Source organism: Pterocles gutturalis, unplaced genomic scaffold (genome assembly GCF_000699245.1).
Source record: "Pterocles gutturalis isolate BGI_N339 unplaced genomic scaffold, ASM69924v1 scaffold5753, whole genome shotgun sequence".
In the NCBI taxonomy this organism is placed as follows: domain Eukaryota; kingdom Metazoa; phylum Chordata; class Aves; order Pterocliformes; family Pteroclidae; genus Pterocles; species Pterocles gutturalis.
Window position 1 is genome coordinate 48,842 of NW_010125407.1, and position 17,704 is coordinate 66,545.

The following is a 17,704-nucleotide window of genomic DNA, read 5'->3' on the forward strand; positions in this document are numbered from 1 at the left end:
CTGAACATTTATTTATAAATTTCTTATATTACATTTAAAATAAAGTTTTTTAAAGTAGTGAGCAGGTAGCCCCATAATGAAATTACTTCACAGAATCACAGAATGTTAGAGATTGGAAGGGACTTCAGGCAGTGCTTTTAATATTCTCCTCATTCTTCTCAGTAAACGCTTTTTCTACTTTGAGATGAAAAGAAATTGCTTCTAGAAAAAACAGTCTTGGGTTGTATGTCAGAAAGGTCCTTACAGTCGTGTCTTACAGAGTTGACTAGCACTCTCTAGTGGGATTTTATCCCTCTGTATGTGCCTGAAAAGTGTATGCTGGATCAGACCTCCAGTCACTGTAATTCTTAGTCCTCAGGTTGTATTTTTAATATATATTGTATTGTTCATTCTGAACAAAAAAAGAAGCACTGAAGTAGTTTTAGTAAAGGCCTTCCACATGCTTATGTCCTGTTCCCAGTTACCTGGGCTGCCTTGTTGGCCGTGACAATTTTAGTGTTAGAATCTCTCTGCGATGTTAAGAGGTTTTAAAATTATTTTTCTTCATATAGCAGTGGAGATACTGTCTCAAATACTCTCAGATAACTTAGGAACATGGGATAATACCTTCTGTTGGAATAATACTCTGTGTACCAGATCTGGGGAAAAAATGATCAGTTTGAATTACGGTGAAGAGATCCTGATACGAATGATCAGAAATGCATAGTCACTGAAGAGCAGATGCTACTTTTTCTTTTACCAACTTGGAGCCCAAAGCAGCATTACCAGTCATAGATCTTAGGTTTTTGTGTCCTCCTAAAGTCATGTCACCAATGTCACCGCTTCTGAGGACTTTCACTTGGGGAAATTTAATTTACCTGGCTATGATCTGCGGTACGCACAGTGTTCTACCAGGCTTTCAGTGGAAACTTCTTGATGGTAGAATTGTGCTCAGTGGTACTTAAGTCCTGCTCTTCTGACTTTGATGTTAAACAGTTGTCTGTCTTTGCAAGTGCTGAGAAAGGACGTACGTCTCCATGTACACTCTGTCTCCTCTGAGGCTGCGTGTTTCATAAAACAGTGGCAAAAGCTGAAGATGTACTATTGCCTCTGCCAGATCACAGCTTCAAATGATGATCAGACACCAAGATTTTGAGACAAATTAAGATCTTCTGCATATCTAATTGTTCTCTGTGCTGAAAGTTTTGGCAGTCATTGACACAGATTCTTAATTCTTTTTATATTGATTATTTTTATATACATTGTTGCCAGTGGTCAAAAAACACCAGGGACTTGTTGCCCCTTCCTTCTGGCAGTGGACCATGAGTTTTCTACTCTTATGGTTGCAGGACCAAGGCAGAGGCTCTTCTCCAACTGCAGGAGTGAAGAACTCCACCTCAGTCAAATATCGTATCAGGATTAATTTGTGTTAGTCAGATAGTGATGGGGGATTTTTAAGAAGTCACTCTTCCTCTCTCCCCTTCCCTCCAGCCCTAACTTCCATCTGCCCGTTCAGAGATGGGATTTATGGTGGTTCCATCCTGTTAGGCTCTAAGGAGACCTTCTTCCTGATTGGAGACAGAGCTCTGAGGCTTAAGGATTGATATTACGATCTTAGGAGAAGCACTTTTTGTGTTGGGAAGCTTATCCTTCCATGTGAAGAACTTACAGTTGAAACTTGAGCAAAACTCATCGGACATATTTAGTTTCTGCAGATCGCATAAATGCAAGAGTCTTTAGGTTTGCTTCCAAGGAGCTTACCAACTTGTCACAGTTGTTTAATAAACAAGCTTCTCCCTGCTGCAAATGAAGCTTTTTTTTTCCTCCTGCTCCATAGTTTTAATTGTCAGCTAGAATGCTATTTCTCACACATGCTCTGCTCTCAACCTTGTTAAAATTAAGCATATAATCCCCTTTTAAAACATCATACTAAAATCACCATAGTAACATTACATCCAAGCTTTACAGATAAAACACAACACCAGTAAGGGATTTTTTGGTATCCCTTAGCAGCTCAGTACGGTTTATGGAAATGGTTGCTCTGTTGACATTTAGAATTCAGTAGGATGATAGTACTTACACTGTCTAATTCTCAGACTACTGAAATGCCTTTAAATATCTGTCTTTTTGTTAATCTGTGAATTTGGAGCACTTTTTTTTTTTTTTCGTCACTGCGTGTTTTTCCTTTCCTGCTTGGAATCCACTGAAGGTTTCTCCTTTCTGAGCTGGACAGTGACATCTTTCCGATCCAGATCCAACTTTTATTGCTGAAAGTCTGTTTTTCTTTTTTTTTTTTTTTTCTGAGGCACCAAGTGTATAATCTTTCACATAAATAATTTATTGCATTGTATGTGGCATCACAGAAGAGAAATTTGCTTGCTTTTGAGGCTTGTGGCTGCTAGTTAAATGACCTTGAATTTAATAGATTTTGGTGTTGGTAGGACTGGCGAGTGAAGATGCACATGGAAATACTAGTCAGTTTTCTCAGTTCTCAGTAAACCTAAAATAAACTAGAACATAACCTGAAGTAAGTGTCAGTTTCATATCACTAGGAGGTCTCAAATAAATCTAAAATTGGAGCGAGAAGTCCTGTAATAATTACGTTAGTCCCAGCTTCACCACTACATGTCAACATTTCTGTTAGACAGTAAAACTACATCTCTACAAACTGGGAGGTGAATTGGGCTTGGTTTATATGGAATCTGCCGTCACTGTACAGAAGCATTTGATTAACTTCAGACAAATGTGGTAATATCTCAGGGATGTCTTTCCATTTTTTAATAAATAGCATCCAGAAACTGCTGTGCTTTAAATGTAAAGCATCTTATTTTGATCCTATCTTACTATTTTGAGCATCACCTGTTAGTGGTAAAATAAAGATGTGAATTATAGTATTTTTAAAGACATGAATCTTTGAATGCTGGGGATTGGAGGGTTTTTTGTTTGTTTGGGTGGTTTGGTTCCTGGTTTTTTTTGTGTTGTTTGTGTTTCTGGGTTTTTTTTGTTTTGGTGGTGGTGGTTGTTAATTGTGATTTTTGTTTTGTTTTGTTTTCTAAAACTCTGTTTTTCCAATTTGGGCAAATTTTCCTATAGTGCTACTTTCCACTGTGATATGAGTGGGAGCCAACATCTAAAAATGTTGTTAGCTCACTTGTGCTATTCTTGAAGAGCTGTTAAGATCTTACAGATGAGCAAATGGCTCTTTAATTTTGAAAAATCTTATAGAAGTCCTACAGAATTATTTTTATAGTCATGTCTGGCTTTAGCACAGTGTGCTTTTGATTCTATTTTATCTTTTCTTCCTTTGCACACTATTCTAGTCTTTCTTTTAACTGTTTGCCTAGCTGCTAGAGTAAAGGGAAGTCACCTGGAATGGTTCCAGTCACTGAAAATTTTGGAATTATGTATCTGGCATACATGCAGAATTGGTGGATGGATGATAAAGCTTGTACAAGTCAATATCCAAGTGTTGAAGAAGCTTAGCGTGTTACTGAACATCGTCTTGCTCTTAGAGTAAAACAATTCTCAAATGAAGAGTAATAACATATTTTGGGTTATATGAGAGACAAGGGTTTGGTTTTTACAGTGTGTGCTGCATCGGAGGTGGTCGGTAGTCAGAACCATTTTCATTTAAAGATAGACATCTTTTTAGTATCCTCCCACACTTAAAAAATTGGAAAAAAATCCAAAAAACCCCTCTTCCCTTACCAAGCAACTATCATATTTACGTTTCAGAGGGTGTATACTCTCAAAGTTAATTTCTCAAAAAAACTCTGCTGAAAGAGGAAATGTTATAGGTTCAATGACTTAGACTAGATATTTTTGACATGGAGTTAACTTAGCATTAATCTTTTCCTCTTTACTCTTTATTTTCAGCCATGCAGTTAACCAAGTTGGGCAGAACTTTACGTTTGTGCTTACAGACATTGACAGCAAACAGAGGTTTGGATTCTGCCGTTTATCTTCTGGGGCCAAGAGCTGCTTCTGTATCTTAAGGTACGTCTGTGGTTTGGCTTTTGGCTGACTCTAGGAAACAGTGTTTGACTTCACTGTGTTATACTGCAATTATAATTTCCAGCTGTTCAAAATTATTTTCCTATCTGGTCCTCAAAGTCACTGCTCTTCTGCAGAAGTGATGCAAAGTATCTTGCACTTTGAGTTCCTCTGTAGATAACTGTATTTGTTTGCAGTCAATGTTCTTGAGTTAACAATGTGAAAAAAAAAAGTGTCTTTGCAGTAACTTGATATGACATAGTAAGATGGCAGCTGTTATCTTTAGCTGTCACAGCTGATCTTGTTAAGACATTTTGTGGACATTTGTATATGCAAGTTTTATTAACAAAGCATCTGTTGGTAACTGAGAGAATGTCACTGATGCTGTCCACATCCTAAGAGTTTGTATGTATGAGCTTTACTCTGTCCTGCTGGGGGTTTTGTGAAGTTTGTCATAATAAGGACTGTTAGTGGAAGCTGGAAACAATGCATTTCACATAAAGTGGGCAAAGAGGCTGTGTCAGAGGAGTTTTTGATGACCTCCCACAGACGTGCTGAAATACGGTCCGTAATTTTCTATTTACATTTGCTGCAAGAAGTGATGCAAGTAAAATCAGTTTTAGTATCTACGAACATGTTAGTCCCATTAAGAACTTCTATGGATTGAGGTTTTCTGCATGGCATCCAGCCGGTCTTGTTTTAAACAAATTTAACAATGGTCTGTCTTCTGCTTTCTGCTTTTTCCATATTCGTGAGAAATTGGAAGTTTTGGAGCAATGGCACAGGTAAAGACAGCTCAGAGTTAACTGTGTGAACCAAACAATTGCTCAAGCGATCACACACGAGGATGATTTCCTCTGTGAGCAATTGCAGACATCTGGCTCAGTTGTCTCTGGTTCTATGCTCACGTGAGAGAATCCAGGGTAAGAACACGAAGAACTTGTCCTCGTCCTGTGAGTACTGTGCACTGCACGTGAGAGAACGGGACCTTCTGTAGAGATGCTGTTGAATATGACCCCTCTGGAGAATTTCAGGGATAATGCTGCAAGATATCAAGCACAAGGACACTTCTTATTTCATTGGGTTGCATACATCAGTGCCACGGGATAGATTTTGGGTTGATGGGCACATTTAAGATGAGTATGTCTGTGCTATTTGTGCTGGCACGAGGCTGGTGAGATGTTTGCTGCCTTGTACTTCAGCGTTGTACTGATAGCAGGGATCTGCTAACTCGGCCTTCGCCGATGAAGCTTAGTATTTGGAGAAATTATTGTGAAATCTACCAAAATTACTGATGAGTTGTGTGGGAGGCAGGGTGGCAGGGGTTTTTCCAGTATCTTCCTTCCTTCTTTCTTTTCTCTGGTGGCCACTTCAGCTATTACTGGCTCTGGCAGTCCAGCAGTACGGACCCTGGCGGCAGGAAGGTGTTTCCCCACAGCTGCTGCCCCGGGTAGCTGGGGTGCTGATTCACTCTCTTGGGGGAAGTGTCTGGTTACATAAGGTAACGTTTCCTGACTAATGACAAATTAAAGGGGAAACACAGTTTGAAAAGAAAATCTGAATGAAGAGTAGTATGAGTCCCTTCTTGATCTCTCCTGGATAAGAGTTCTTTGCTGTCAGCTCCCTTATGTTGAGTGAATGCCAAGAAGAAATGGAGGAGTTATGTTGTAGTTAAGTGCCTTCTGCTTCAACTCATAACCAAAAAAAAAAAAAAAAGGGAATTTCAGTGCAGTTCTAGCAGTGGATGAATTGGGACGCTTAGCTGTATTCCTATGACTTCTTTCTCTGTGAACTAATGAGAAAATGAAAGGTCAGAATTAATGCAAGTGTGTGTAAGTTTTAGAGGATAATAAAGAGTGTAAATCAGCATTGCACAGGTTTATTTGCTCCGTTCCTAGGACTGCAGCAGCCATTGTCGATAGGCATCTTCTCAGTGTCCTTTATGAATTAAAGGATGCTGCGTGGTCAATGGATGGGTCAAAGCATGCTGAAGAATGCAAGAATGATGCAAAAAAGCAAATGGGGATGAAAAGAATCTTTTGTTTGTTTATTTGTTCTTAAATTACAGATTGGATGGCAGAAAGCTTCAAGTATTCCTGGCTATGTTCAGCGATAATATCAGAATTAAGTGATATTGTTTATTATTAGAGATTATATTCACATGTTTATCAGTCAGAGACTTTCTGGATTTGGCCATGGTAAAATGGTTCGGAGGTAGAGAATCATCACACGTTTAGATTCGTTATTGAAGAGGAACAGGAAAAAAAAGGAAATTCTTTTCACTCAGCAGGTGTTTAAAAAAAATTCTACAGGGGTCTGTAAATGAGGTTTAAAGCTGAGAGAGTACTCAGAAGGCCAGAAGTCAAGGCCTGGGCTTTGAGTTTTAAACTGACCCAGAGACTTTTTCATGTGGATGCCAAGTACAGTACGGCAGTTCTTGGAGTTCAGTGGCGGTAAAGTTACCCACAGGGATGTGGTTCCTGTGGCCAGCAGAAAGGCAGTGCCATTTTACAGAGTCACTCTTTTGGCTGTTCTGACCAGTACAGTTTAGAAATCTGCTTTCAAGATAGTTTTCACAGTTTTGTTCCTGTTGTGGATAGTATCACACAGCTTTATGGAAATCTTTGATTAAGTTTAAGAACTGCATCTTCTGGGTGTTCTGTGATTTTCTTTTAATGTGAAACTACCGAGTCTGTCTCTCTTATTCCATTTCCTTTTTTCTTCACTTGATCTCCAGCTAATCGTGAAACTACCATGATCCAATGTTGTACATAAGGCAGAGCTGTAGAGCGCTCGGTAGGATAGGTGGCTATTTTCTGCATTTCAGACACCAGAGGGCGGACAAAAGCACAAAACAAGTGTCACAGTTGGTCTGGTGGGTTTTTTGAGGTTCTAAACAGTGGAGTGAATTAAAAAAAACCCCACAAGCTCACATACCATGCATCAAAATCTCCTGGGTAACTTGGAATTCTGGACCACCTTTTTCAATGCAATATGTTACAAAACTTAAAATATGCTTTTTAATTATTTTCTTTTCCAAATCATGAATGCATAGTAAGTTGAGAGCTAATGTCCAAGTCATCAAAGTCTGAGTTCTAATTTGGTAGTTTTAACATCCTAGAAACATTTCCACGCCCAAAGATTTTTTTTCTTTCTAAGACTTAATTTAAAAACTTCAGAGTTTGGGCTGAAATAAAATAAATCCTATTGGCTATACATTAAGAAGCTGATTTTTTGTTGTTGTTGTTTCTAGAGGTTTGCTTTAATCTAACTTCACATCAGGTTCGTTCACCCTCAAAAGCTCATGCCAATATAGATAGTTCTGAATTTAGTGATGAGCGGTAGTCTTTTATTTAAAAAAAAAAAAAAAGTGTGGAGACAATCTCAAATTGCTGTTGCTCACTCTTCTGAGACATCACCTTCACCTCCTTAATCCGGCATGCAGACATGTCCCCTGGTTTGTGGTGGAATTTGTGTACTCTTGTTTCTCATCTTTTCTGAAGTCTTCTGTGTATGTAGAGAGGTAACATTCTTTCATTAGGGCAAAAGAGTCTGCAAGGTGTTAAAGAGGTTCAGAATTTGTTCTTGATTGCTATTTCCTGCTAATTGCAGTGTACTGAAAGATGATGTAAACATACTGATCCACTGATCGGATCTCGGTGATAAATAAAATAACAGTTACATTTCTCTTTCTACTTTTGTGTATTCTTAAAGCATATAGATGCTTTCTGATACTTCAGAATTTTGCATACTGAGGTTCTTAGTTTTATTTTCCTCACTGTTTTAATGTTAGATCTTCTTACTAGCTTATTCGTCTTCTCAAATTTCTAGCAACCCTAGCTGTGCGGAGCTCTCCAGAAGCCGGTTTGTTGGTTACGTTACGGACACTTGTTCAGTGGCTCAGCTGTGTTTGCCTCTTCCGCAAACTCCTGTGATCCGTAACTTCTCAGAGGCACAGGCACTGATGGATTTCAGCGTTCTTTTAATGGGAAAGTAATACGTAAACCAGTTTGTATTGGTATCAGTAAGTGTACGGAAAGGAGGAGAGTGGTTTATTTTACAGTCTGGTTTCTCAAAGCTTAAGTGGACAAAGACTTTTGTTATGTGGTCTGCTCATAGGGTCACAGAGTTAAAAATCTCATAGCTGAAATTACTATAAGCGTGGTACTGCCACTTGTGCTGTTCCTAATGGTGTGAAGATGGGTGAAGAAAACGAAGATCGGGTACATAAAGCTATGAAGAGACTGCCGAGCATATGAAGTTCTGAGTTTACAGAGACATTGAAACATGAAACTTCTTTTTTTTCCCCTCCCATCGGAGAAAGATATTTAAAAGTGGTAATCAGTTTTCATTGTTGCTGAGTTTTTTCGTCCTTCTGACTTTTATATGTTGTAGAATCTCAGACTCCTGACAACTTTGTCTTTCTGTGCAATCACAAAGGAAGAAAAGGTTCTCCTTTAGGAATGTAAAAAATGTTGTTAACTCAAGCTGAACACTTTTTTTGGATAACCTTATTGCAGAATGTTTATATTATAAAACTGACAAGTTTAATTTTTAAAAATGTTATAAAATCTTTTGTCTTCTGAAGTATTTGCTGAATTCAGTGTAAGGACTCGGTTAGTGATGCTTGAAAAATTCTTCAGGTTGTAAACCGATAGGATCCAGTCATTTCTTCAAAAGTCTCTTTATTTTACATTCTGAGTGTTTAAACTTTAAGTTATATGTTTATGAAACACACTGCTTTTAAACAAAAAATAATGGCAACATTGAATGTATGGTGACATATTTAAATGTATGAACTGGTTTGAATGTATAAGTCAGTGTAATGATTTCAGGTTATGTAACGCGATATAAATGGTGACTTGAATAGCGCTAGGTTTTTTGTATAGATAAAAAAAAATCCCATGCGTGTTCACTAAGCTGACCCTAGTATCGCATGTAGACTTCTCTTATGGCAATGTAGATGTGAGTTTAAAAAATAAGTCTAGTAGTTTAACTGAGAAATAATATTTTTGTATAAATTTAACTGGACTTTTGTAGTAAGTAGGTATAAGGCCAAGAATAATTATTGTGCTCTTCAAAACCATTTGGCAGAATGGTTTGGAAGGAACATTCTTGCTGTTACTTCATTTTTTCCATAGTCCCTTATTTTTGAGTTAAGATTCTGAGGCCAATGATGTGAAAAATTGAATGAAAAGCACTCTGAAATAAAATGTGGTTACGAAAAACCCCACATACAAAACACCCACAGACCCCCAGCACTCCTGCAGTACAATGTAGCAATCCTGATGAAAGTGTGTTTAACATTTTTGAAGAAATTTACCGGCTTGTGTAAAACCCTAAATTCTTAATCTAGTCTGGATCACTGGTGTATGACAGACTGTTACAATCTATAAATTCTTTTATATATGATTCTTCACTGATCGTATTTAAATGTATTTTCCAGGATGCCCCAAGGCTTGTAAAATATTACGATTTACTGGTTCTTCAGTTATAAAGCCGGGCAGAGCGTCCGTTACAGTTCTCCATTTCAGTAGAAGTCAAACTCATAGAGGCGATGGTGGTCAGAAGCCAGCGTTCTTGTCCATCTACACACATAAATAGGTTGCCTTGAGAACTGCAGTTTCTCCACAAATGTGATTTTCATCAATTTAATGCTATATTTAATTTGCAAAATTGGTTTTTTCCAGATATTGTAAGAACAGCTTTGGGAGGTGGTAGGTCAGTGCTGCCCGACCCTACACAACCGTCTGGCCCTCAGAGGCAGCCTAGGTGCTGGCTTTTCCCTTCTATCAGAAGGGTTGCAGCAATCACAGTAACAACTTCCTGAGAAGGGAATGGGATCGTTGGTGCCTGAATGAGGTGGTGTGGTTACAGCTTTGACAGCCCGGAGCAGCGCGTGGTACCGGACAGGCTGCGTTGCCCTGAAGGCCCCGAGCTTTGTGCGTGCTTAGTCAGCTGGAGTCATTGGACTTGGTGGACAAGAGCTCTCGTTCCTCTAACCGTGTCATAGGTACCTTGTATTTTTTTTTTTAATCAGCAGAATTTCTGTTTTATCTGTTAAACGGGGAGCTATAGCACCTATTTCCAACTGCTTGAAGGAGCGGTAGTAAGATAAGTCAAAGATTTTCATCTTGCTCCAAATTTTGTTAAAGTGAAGGAAAAAAAAAAAAGAGAGAGAAAACTTTCCATAGGTTTGCTTTGGTTCACAAACTTCCTGGGCAAAGTTACTGATTTAAGAAGGTGCTATAACCATGTGCAACTCTGATTTCGGTTTTACTTAATTTGAAGCTTTCAGTGGGTGTTCAGCTTTTGTACCCAAAACGAAAATCATTCTTCTGAAGTGAAATGCAGAAACATTTGTGTGGAAATCCCTCTCGGCCAAAATAGCTAAGCTCTGCACCACTCTTTTTCTAAGATAAAAAGAAATGAATCTATAATAGTTTGTGACAGATGGCAGAAAATGTAACGAACTGAATGTGATTCTGTATGGAGTTATTTGAGGTTTTTGGTGTGATTTGTTGTGAGTTCCTCTCCTCCCCCCTTTCCTTTCCTTTGATTGCAGTCTTTGTCCATTTATTCTTGGGATAGAATAAGATTTCTGAGCAGGGGCCTCTCTTGTGGTGCAAAGTGAGAATTGTTTTTAATTGAGCAGAAACATGTGGAAGGATCAGGAATATCTCAAGGGATTACAGAAAAATTCCAAATTTGTACTACTTACAGCTTGTGTTTAGAGCAGGGTCTGCTGGGAATAAATGTTAGTTAGTGTGACCTGTGACCTTAAAAACTGTTGACATGGATTTCAGCCAGAAACTAGCCACAGAACTCCTTTGTTAAGCTCATTCATAGCTCCTTGAAAACTCTAGTCAGTGAAAGTTGCCAGCTCAAATCTAAGGAAAGCAGAGCCCTTTTTTTCTTTTTTTTTCTTTTTTTTTTTTTTTTCCCATGCTTTGGAAACAGTGGACGCCCCTTAACCAGCAAGACTTCTTTAATAGGACTGCATCCCCTAAACTTGATTGGAATTGACAGCTTCCTGGCTCAGGCTTGCCAACTGGCAGGGCATTGATGCATAGGGGACAAACAGCGGCAGGGGCCTGTATACCACTGTTTGTGTATGTGCCTCCGAAACGGAACACACTTCTGTTGTCATACCTTCTAATGTAAAGAAAAAAAATCCCGAACACTGCTTTTAATTCCACAAATCTTTCAATTATTGTGAGGAAGAAAAAAAAAGAATATTTGTGTGGGTATTTTTTGTTTTAAAATAACTGTCCTGTTGTCTTCTAGAATTTTCCCTTTTCACTGGTTTGGCCAAAAGCCACAGAAAAATATTTACTCTTGGGGGGATGGACAGACTGCATTTTGATTTTTAGAATTTTGACTTTTTTTTTAAGTGTGGCTGTATAGTACCTGAAAATCTGATTATCCCACTATAAAGGGTTACATTTACAAAACCTCCTTCTTGTGCACTCACTTCTTTACAAGTTTTTCCACTTGGTGGGTTTTGTGTGTCTTCAGCGGATTCTGCGGTAGGATTCGTTATTTGGCCCGCGTGAAGCCTTACCTGCCTTCAGTTGTACTTTGGAAGCAGGATGTGCCATCACGTCAGCCAGTTACGTTGCTGCTATATATATACCTGGTGACAAGAACAGGTGACAAATGGGATGTGGGAAGGAGAATACACATTTTGGTTAATTTTAAGCTAAAAAAAAAAAAGTCAAACAAAGTCATCTTCCTGAAGAATCATTGAGCAGATAGACGGTAAACTGAGACAAGACATCCTCAACGGATTTACGATGAAACTTTGTGCCGTTTCTGTACTGTGGGGTGAAGTCCCACTGATTCAGTATCTCTTGAACAGCCTGCACTGTTAAAATACCCAGGTATTATAGTTTTGATTTCTTAAAGGCTTGGTTTTGTAAAAGTGCACACTATGTAAGGCTGATACATCTTTTGAAATATTTTCCATGGGTTGTTTTTAAAGAAGAAAATAATAGATGCAAAGGTGAATCAAGCTTGATACTCCCAAGGACAATGCAACACTGGCGATAGTGACTGTTGTGTTCTAGGGATGGAGAGGAAGGGTGGTGGAAGAAATTGGAAGCTGCTTCCCACTTGTAGCCATCCTCTTCCACTGAAGGTATAAAATTCTCGCCCTTTTCTTAGTCTTTGTCATCCTCTCTGAATTCTTCTGCTGGTTTTTGTACCCTCAGTAGGAAGCCCAGCTCTCTGAACTAGTTCCTGATCAGCTGCAATAATGTGAGTCTCCCTGGCTTCCACCCACTGCTGCTCCCTGCATGCACCCGGAGGGCATTTTGTCCATGGTAGTGCGTCAGGTTCCAGTAATTCAGCTCAATAAAAGTTTGAGCCTATAGAAACTCTTTAGTAACCTATGGAAATTGTTAAATGCTTTCATTAGAGAGATTGATGTATTTTTTTATTGTGGTTCTAAAATGCTCTGTAGCTGTTTGTGAAGGAGTGTTTGCAGATGAATAAGTAAGGACATCCCATTCTCACTTTATGGGGATGAAAGTTTGGAACATTAAAAAAGCACAGACTTGTGTTGCATGCTTTGAACTAGCGTTAATAGGAATTTTCTTCTGGGGAGTATACAGACTATCACATTAGCGACAAATAATTTAATGTGTTTAGTGGTAGTCTGATATATGGGAAGGCTGAGCCTTAGAATTATTCTTGTTAACTAAAAATTCTTACCTGATTTACAGTTTCTCCATGCTTTGCATTTTCCTTTGCATACATAAAAGTAAATTAATAGGAAGTCTGTTTTGTGCCTGGTAAGAAAGTAGTTAGGCTACTTTTTACAATTTATTGCACAGCAGAAAAAAAAGCCCTCTATCTGCCCGCGGACTGCTTTGAGGAAGATGTAACTCTGAGCTGGAGTTTAAGCCTTTGCCATTTTCCCACTTGTGGGTTGTTGTACATGGAGTTTTTTTGCCCGACTGCTGCTCGCAGGCATTGGCTTCAAGAACAGTTACTGGGTTCTGGGTGGGTTTTTTGTTCGTGTCATGTCCCCCTCCCCAGTCTTACCACTGATGTATGTGGACAACTCAGACTTTAATTGTAGTGTCTTGGAGTGAACTGGAAGGTGGAGAAGGGAACTAGCACGGAGGACAACATGGTGCCAGGACTGCTGCGTTCTGTACCCGCGTCTCCTTTGTGACAGACGCGATGAACGTGCGCGCTCACGGCCGTTACCTCCAGTGCTTTTCTTCTGGGAAGCTGAGTAAAATGGGTTTTGGGTGGTTTTTCTTGGTGAGGTTAGGTTATGCTCAGTTCATTGTGGCCTGTGTGAGATTAGTGCTTTTGTCCAGTTATGTAGTTTTATTTTATAATTACTTTTTAAAAAAAAGTTATGTGTAATCCACTTTTGTTTTTTGAAAGGAGAGGAGGAGAACTGATAATGAAACTAGGCTTGCCTACAGCAGAGGAAGAATTTTGTCTGCTAATTTAAAGCTGTAATTACAAGTCTAGGCTGCAAGCAATGAGTGTACATAACCCCAGAGCAGAGATAGCCTTTAAAAAACAGACAAACAAACCAACCCCCCCCAGTATCTCTCTCTCCTATATATACATCTCTCTAACCTGATTTCTTCTCTTCCCCTTTTTGCCGTTAGGCTTCTGTGCGGACACAGAAAAATGTTACTGTCTAATTAAATAAGAAAAAAGTCCAGACTTTATTTTATGAGGACTTACTACAGTTGTATGTTGAATAAAATGGTAATAAGCAAAATCAATGTTGTGCTTCCATATGTGTCTATATGGTACTTCAAGGCTTCCGAAAACATGTTGGGTAATGTCTGGAAATGCTGTGGAACACTTTTTGGAGAGTCTGTTTGGTCCTTGCCGTGTATCGACCCTGGGATCCCTGTTCTTCTGTAAACGCTTTGGAGATGAAAGGAAATAACAAACCAGTTCTGTTAGACATTGGCAGAAGCCACAAAAAATACATGTATAAATCATGAGAAACTTTCTCTCTCTGATTCAACAGTACGACAGAATTGTACCTCATGAAAATGTTGTTATCGAGCCTCTGGCTGCTGCCTTCATAGATTTTTTTTTTTTTTTTAAAATTATTTTTTTAGCAGTGGATTCACCACATGCATTGAGTGTAAGGGAGAGCTGAAGGTGCAGACATTCCCCTTCCTTCGCCCGGGCCTCGCGGAGAAGAGAAGAGAGGGCAAGCAAGACTCGTAGCTACAGGCTGACCTTCTTTCACAGCAATTCTAGTTTCTTACAAGCTTTAACTCTAGCAATGCAGTTCAACTTCCTCTTCTGTGGATGACAGGAAATTGATCTAAAGTGGCTTAGAAAATGTGAGAAGCCATGGATGGAGTATGCAGGGTTGGAAGGGGTCTCCTGTTGTTGCAGGCATTTTGCTTTAACTTGACATGTTTATAAAACAGTTTACATCTTAAAAGTTTAGGGTTTTTACCCCTGCTGATTTGCTTAAACAGACGCTGGCTTTTATTTTCAGTTGCTTGTCAGAATATATGGGGAAAAGTGATGAACCTAGTGAAAAGAGAGCTTGACATCAATTAAATTTAGCTATCTGCTTTGTGTTTCTTCTTTCTGATACACTGGTTCCAGTGTAGTTTTTCCAAACTTCCTGTGGTTTTCCTTTATTGTCTTTACGAATATTACAAGATAGAGATGAGCTATTTAAAAATACTGTTCCAGGAAAAGAGGAATAATGCATTATTTTTCTGTCCTATCATTAAAAAGCTTCTATTGAAGTTTATTCCTAGTTTTTCTTGGTTCTCTTATTGACATGATTAATAATGTTTGAGATCATTCATGATCAATATGTTGTATCTGTTTCATAAGAATGTGCCTTCATCTGTGTGTACATGTGCAAAAAGTAGAGTTTTTGTGTCCTTTCATATATAAACCGTCTAAAGAGCAGTGTCACAAACCCAAGTCTTAATCCTACTGTTATAAAATACTCTGAAACGTTGGCTCCAACCAGTTGGTTCCGCACCCCTGCCGCCGCCCCGGTTGTTGATCACAGGCGTAAGGAAAATCAGTGAAAGCATACCTGGGCTGGGCTGGGCTGTCCGGGGCACGCGCTGCAGGCAGGGCGTCAGGAATAAAGTGTTGAATGCATAAGAGGTTAGTTGGCAAATATTAGGACAATACTTCTTTCCCACTGAACTTATTGGACCTGCTGATTGATAACTGCATACATGAGTTGCAAAAAAACCCCCAGGTATCTCCTGGGAAGTGTTTATATTAGAAGTAAACATTAAAAGTCAAATTTTCAATAACCAAATTTAACTCCCTTCTTACTTGTAAATAAGAGGTTGCAAAGAATATGAATATTTTATGGGGCTGCTGTTCAGCTGTTTTTAAATGGTGCTTGGCATTGGAGAAAAGATGTTTTGATTTTGTTTTTCACTATGTCTGTGTGTATATACATTATTGTTCTGAGTTGAAAGTTTAAGACTTATCCTTTAACACTGGGTTTTATTTCTCTGCATGTTGATTTTGGTAACACGTCTGGGCTGTGTACTTGCATTAATTTTCTAGCAGGATGAAGTTATACCACTTCTGAAGTTAGTAGCAGCCAGAAAGTGCAGGGAGTTGTTTACAAAAGAGTCCCATCGATTCCCCCTTTCTGTGGAAGCATTCAAGCAGTAAGACCTGCACAGTCTGTTTGGCACAGTAGCTGCTCTCAGCTGGCCCCGTGCCCTCCTGCTGTTAGTCAGGGCAAAGGATGTGCCAGATCTCAGATTGTAACGGAGCAGAGCCTGCTTGCAAATCTGCTTGTAGTTAGCCTGGGGCCTTTTGGCAGCAGACTACAGCCGATTGATTTAGTTGCAATCCTTTTTCCTTAATATTTTCCATCTGGCCAACAATGACCTATAAAGACAGACACAAAACAGAGTTTGAATTATGAGGAGCGTAATAGCGAAATGCTTCCAAATCTCACTCTAGAACCCGCAGCAGCGGAGCGCTGCCGCCGTGTAGCCGAAGGAAGTTTGTTCTGAAGCCCTATTGCAGCGGTGGTGTTAAGAAAAAAACATTGTCGTTCTCAAGTGCGAAATTATGTAATAGAGAAATGTGCGTTTAGTTCAGCTCTTAATGTGTTTGTGTTCTTGCTGCGTCTTGCTTTCTGTCGATCCTGAGCTGGAAGAGAAGCACTCTCAGAACAGGCTTCCTCGCACACACTGCTGGGGCTAAAGCACGCTGCAGGGGCAGGAACCGCGCGAGGACGAGGGATTGTGGAGCGGAGATAGGGAGGACAGGGAAAGGAACGTGAGTATGGAAATGCTTGAAGGCACCCAGCAACAGGTTTGGGGAACTTGTGTTCTGATGATGTTAATAGGGAGGTGATGTGTGCCAAGCTCTCCGATCTGCAGGAGTGGATTAGTGCTTTGCAGAATGGGCTGTTCCCACATCTGGGCTATTTGTCAACTCTTCCAGTTCTGGTCAAAGCAGAATTCTTGCTCTGATTACACTTATCCTAAACATTTATAGTCCTCTGTGTCTTTTTAAAGTTTGTATCCTTAAAGAAAATTTCTGAACTCATTTGTACAGCTCCACAAGTCACAGCAGTCCTGGCATTGCAGGCTCTGTCACGGGCAGTTTGCCACCTTCACCTGGCAATGCTTGGTTGTAAACGATTCATGTTTTTTTCTGAAGGTGGGAATAAGTCATGCACAGACTTTCACAGATCTTGTTGGTCATAATATTTACAGGAAAAATAGGAATTGATTGAACCAGGAGAAAGCTCTCGAGTGTGATTCACATTCACACCAACTACAAGCCTGAGAGGTGGGATGAACCCTGCTCTGAAGGTGCGTGTTTCTCATCGTTAGCTATAATGAAGCTTCCTTTAGATATGGGCGATTGTTCTAAGTTAAAGATGTTATTGGTTTGTCTCACCTGTGGGGTCTGTGCTGTATATTTAAACACTTGACAGTTTATTTAATCTAGTAAGGTAATATCGGAACTTTTCCCAGCCTCAGACATTTAGAACCTGGAACTCTAAGCAGTTCCCTGGGGGGGAAGGGATGCTGTGTTGTGGGATTTTTTTTTCTCCTTTTAGTAGAAGTTTTCACTTGCTGACTGAAAACTGTAACGAGATGTGCAGGGGCGAGGGAAATAAACTTCTGCTGCCCTAGACTGAGTTTGCTGCAGCTTTGAGTTACTCTGTACATTTCCTGAAGGTGTTGACCATATAAACTAATGCAGGGCTCTTATCCGAGAGTCGCTTCTCTGCTGACAGTCCTTTGTTCTCGTTTCATCTCGCTCTGCTGCCTGCTGCTTTTAATCAGAGCAGTAGTGAAGTTGGGGACCCGAGTTGGTGGATGTTGCATTCATGGAGGTGCCGTCGGAGGCACAGTGTTGACTTTGGAGCCCTGCTGTAATACAGCAGAGCATTCCTGTTGGAAAACTTTTGTTATTACTTTATTATTTTTTTTTTAAGTAATAAAAGTAAAGGGCAAAATGAATACTATGAGGAGTGTGTGCAGAAGGGAGAAATGAATCCTCACAATGGTTTTAAGAAAGAGCTAGAGGTAAGGATGGACAGGTAAAAGATGCATCATTGATACATGGGTTGAAGAAGATAGACCAGTTATGATTTTAGCTGTCATATATAATGTTCTGTGAATGGTTTTTGGTCTTTTTTCTTCCCCCCCTTAGGCCTTAAGGTAATTCCTACCAAAATAAATTAATAAAAAAATTCCTCTTGTGTAAGACCAGAGAT

General features: G+C 39.5%; 1 protein-coding gene across 1 annotated transcript in view; it reads left to right on the top strand.

Annotated features, from left to right (window-relative positions):
• Window positions 1-17,704, top strand: part of LOC104465487 (DENN domain-containing protein 1A-like) — a gene marked incomplete at both ends in the record, with an annotated part of 84,054 nt that overhangs the window by 42,957 nt on the left and 23,393 nt on the right. Inside the window, one exon of the mRNA XM_010078543.1 lies at window positions 3,856-3,975. Coding sequence (XP_010076845.1) covers window positions 3,856-3,975 — 120 coding nt within the window. The remainder of the gene's footprint in view (window positions 1-3,855; window positions 3,976-17,704) is intronic.